Source organism: Chiloscyllium plagiosum, chromosome 21 (assembly GCF_004010195.1).
Source record: "Chiloscyllium plagiosum isolate BGI_BamShark_2017 chromosome 21, ASM401019v2, whole genome shotgun sequence".
NCBI lineage: Eukaryota > Metazoa > Chordata > Chondrichthyes > Orectolobiformes > Hemiscylliidae > Chiloscyllium > Chiloscyllium plagiosum.
Window position 1 is genome coordinate 8837600 of NC_057730.1, and position 4091 is coordinate 8841690.

Here is a 4091-nt window from a genome sequence, read left to right on the forward strand (position 1 = left end):
GCACTCTATGCTACTTTCTCCCCACCCGCACCCTCCTCTCATTTATCTCTCCACCCTTCAGGTACTCTGCCTGTATTCCTGGTGAAGGGCTTTTGCCCGAAACGTCAATTTTACTGCTCCTTGGATGCTGCCTGAACTGCTGTGCTTTTCCTTCCCTACAGTCAGCAACCCTGAACACACTCCATGCCCTTTTATCACAATGACCTCTCAATACTTAGAATTACTTACTTAAGAATATATTTGCATTGGAAGCCATTCAGAGATGGTTCACAAGGTTGAGTCCTGAGATGGAGATGTTGCCTTCTGAGGAAAGGTTGACCAGATTGTGTCTATTCCAATGGACTTTTGAAAGTTAAAAGGGGATCTTAATGAACCACATAAGATCTCAAAGGGGCGCTGGGAAATAAGGATTCAAATTTCTTGTATAACTTGCACTAGTGGCCTTGGAAGAGATGTACATAGGGTTGTAATCTAAGGCCTTTCTGATTTGCAAGGCCCACAGGGCCAAAAAGGGAGAGGACATTTCTTTTTGCAATCAGAATCTTCAATGTTTCAGCTTGCCGACCCAGTACAACCATCCCCCTCAACCCTGTTTGGAGCTTAAAATCTGGCCAACCCATATAAACCTGAGCAGTCTAACAGGAGTAGAGGATGAATTAGCACAGGAGCAACTAGAGGTTTGTGAAGTTTCATCAGTTAAGTTGTACTTTTGTTATGTAGTGTAGAAGATATTTATTTTTCATTATGGAAACTGCATTTTGTTCCTTCATGCACTTTATGACAAAGTAAATCCATTATTCCCAGGCTAAATCTGCCTTCTTTGAATTGTGTGAATACTCAACGCATTGACACAGACAAGTGATGCAGTTATGTGCACGATGGGCTATTCAAACGATCCCTCAGGCTTCGAGTGTAGGATGCTGGTCAGAAATGAAGTTGGAGTTACAAATTTCCAAGTGTTAATCATCTGTTTAGAAATAGAGGGGGCTTTGCAATAGAGGCGGACTTTCTGCTGATGTTGTGGCTGCAGAAGGAGGAGAAAATACCCTCAAATTCCTGCCCTCACACTCTGCCTCCATCCATGGAAACACTACAAAGGAAGGAGGTGGCTATCCCAGAAAAGAACAATAACCTACATTCCGACAGCATCTTTGACATAGTGGAACTTTACCCAAGATACTTCACAGGGAGAAGAACTAGGGAACTAAATGGCACCAAGACACATAACGAAACAATAGGTCTGGAAACCCTGGTCAAATTGGTAGGTTTTAAGGAGTACTTAAAAGGAGGCAGGATAGGTGGAGAGCCTTACAGAAGGATATTTGGAGCTTATCGTTAATTGGAGTGAAGGAACTCAACAAAGTACAGCTGAGTATTGGAGGAACCCAAAATTCTTGAAGGATTGTAGGTCTAAAGAAAGGGAACGAGATTTCTTGGGGACAGGGGGTGATGAAAAGTGAGGTCACACAGGGATTTGAACACAAGAACTTGAATTTTAAATTTGAGACATGAGGATGTAGATAGTGAGAAACTTTTCACCTTAATAGAAGAATCAATAACCAGGGGCACAGTTTGAAGTTAAGGAGCAAAAGATTTGGAGGGGATTTAAGGAAAAATATATTCACCCAGAGGGTGATGAATATTTGGAACTCCCGCCCTAACAGGGTGATAGAGGCAAGAACCACTGAGACATGTAATAAATATTTAAATGAGCCTTTGGAACTTCATGGTAATTCAAGGTTACTGGCAAAGTGCTGGAAAATGGGGATGGAATTGATAGATGTTTGATGACCAGCACAGACATGATGGGCCAAAGGGCCTTCTTCCATGCTGTTAAAAACTCTCCAACTCTCTGACACTGGGGCACCAGGAACCAGTGTAGGTCAGCAAATGCAGAGGTAAAGTTAGGGCATGGGCAAGAACTGGAATGAGCTCAAGTTAATGGATGAAGAAAGATGGGAGGTTAGCCAGGAGACAAAGCAGAGGTAACCAAAGCATATAAGGAATGTTTTTGTTAATTAGATCTTAGGAAAGGCCTATTTCTGAATGTTCTAAGACTTGGGTCTGTAGTGTATGTTTTGTCCTATGATAAGAGTAAAATATTTGTCTTTGTGAGAATATTATATTGAACTGTATCTGAACTAATGTCAATTTTTTTTAGATTACATTACAGTGTGGAAACAGGCCCTTCGGCCCAACAAGTCCACACCGACCCGCCGAAGCGAAACCCACCCATACCCCTACATTTACCCCTTACCTAACACTACGGGCAATTTAGTATGGCCAATTCACCTGACCCTGCACATCTTTGCACTGTGGGAGGAAACCGGAGCACCCGGAGGAAACCCACGCAGACACGGGGAGAACGTGCAAACTCCACACAATCAGTCGCCTGATGTGGGAATTGAACCTGGGTGTCTGGCACTGTGAGGCAGCAGTGCTAACCACTGTGCCACCATGCCGCCCATAATAGGTGAATAGGCCCATTCTGATTATTGTAGGATACATGCACTGTGACCTTTATACTGAACCCAAAGAATTCTGGGTGCAGCTACAACAGTTTTGTGGATCATGTGAAATATTAAACTGTTTGACTGAGCAAAACTATAACTTATTTTATTATCAACTGTACATGACAAATACATCAATAAGTGAATCACTTACAACTTCTCCAGGGAAGTCAGATTGTCCAAAAGGTTATCATCTATCGAGATAATGCCATTGTATGAAAGATCCCTGGAAGACAACAAAAAGACATTTAAGCTTTAATGACTTTCACTGCTTGCTGATTTTTCATTGGCTCTCAGTAATACAAACTTTCGATATTAAAATTCTCATCTTTATTTTCAAATCCTTCCATGACCTCACTTCTTTCCAAGTCTCTAACCTCCTCAAGCCCTATAACCCTTTGAGATATCTGCAGCTCTTTAATTCTGGCCTCTTGAGCATCCCCCTTTTAATTGCCCTACAATTTTAGCCGTGCTTCAGCTATCAGGAACAGGAGGTAGGGAGTTCTGGCCCCAGATTCCTCCATCTCAACTTCCTCCTTGAAGTCATACCTTATAAGATATCTCTTTAACCAAGGTTTTGGTCATCTAACTAGTATCTCACGTGATCCAGTTTGCTTTATAAAGCCTCTGTGAAGTGCCTTTGGATGTTTTATCACACTTCAGGTGCTACATAAACATAGGTTGGTATAGGAAGATTCAAACGCACTCCATTTATAGTAAAGGAAGATGATTAAGACCAGGAGAAATAGGAGCAAGGCCATTCATTCAGCCCCTTGAGCCTGCTCCACCATTCAATATGATCATGGCTGAAACTTCATTTCCACAAACAAAACATTATTGATGAACACTATAGGAGCAATTTTAATCTAACCCACTCATCAGGGCCCTGATGGACTCAGTGCAATGCTAGTTTCACACGCGACCCCATTTCATGCTGGAGAGGGAAGTTGGACAAGATGTAGTGTTCCACCCAATCCTAGGGGATTCCAGCCAGCATGTTTAGTTAAAATTACTCCCCATGTAATTGTTTAATCTCAGATTTTGGCTCCTTAGGAGCTATAAATGTTTATCTGGTGTGTAACAGAGTCGCTGAACTATAAAGTTCCCAATACCAGTTCTCAGGCTCTCCTGAGGAACCTCACTTTAACCAGGGAGGGTTGATAAAGTATGCAGGGTAAAAACAATGACTGCAGATGCTGGAAACCAGATTCTGGATTAGTGGAAGAGCACAGCAGTTCAGGCAGCATCCGAGGAGCAGTAAAATCGACGTTTCGGGCAAAAGCCCTTCATCAGGAATAAAGGCAGAGGAGGGTGGGGCTGGGGAGAAAGTAGCATAGAGTACAATAGGTGAGTGAGGGAGGGGATGAAGGTGATAGATCAAGGAGGAGGGTGGAGTGGATAAGTGGAAAAGAAGATAGGCAGGTAGGACAAGTCATGGGGACAATGCTGAGCTGGAAGTTTGGAACTAGGGTGAGGTGGGGGAAGGGGAAATGCGGAAACTGTTGAAGTCCACATTAATGCCCTGGGGTTGAAGTGTTCCAAGGCAGAAGATGAGGCGTTCTTCCTCCAGGCCTCTGGTGG

General features: G+C 43.0%; 1 protein-coding gene and 1 long non-coding RNA gene across 4 annotated transcripts in view; one reads left to right on the plus strand and one right to left on the minus strand.

Annotated features, from left to right (window-relative positions):
• LOC122560517 overlaps nt 1–2201 on the plus strand; it is a 19638-nt gene extending 17437 nt beyond the window's left edge. Inside the window, exon 5 of one of the 2 annotated variants that reach the window (XR_006314757.1) lies at nt 2162–2201. This is a non-coding gene — a long non-coding RNA (uncharacterized LOC122560517). The remainder of the gene's footprint in view (nt 1–2161) is intronic. The other variant, XR_006314756.1, reaches the window with a different exon arrangement.
• pkd1a (polycystic kidney disease 1a) overlaps nt 1–4091 on the minus strand; it is a 204496-nt gene that overhangs the window by 137646 nt on the left and 62759 nt on the right. For both annotated transcript variants that reach the window (XM_043711199.1, XM_043711198.1), the window contains one exon: nt 2665–2736. In XM_043711199.1, the coding sequence (XP_043567134.1) occupies nt 2665–2736 (72 nt within the window). The remainder of the gene's footprint in view (nt 1–2664; nt 2737–4091) is intronic.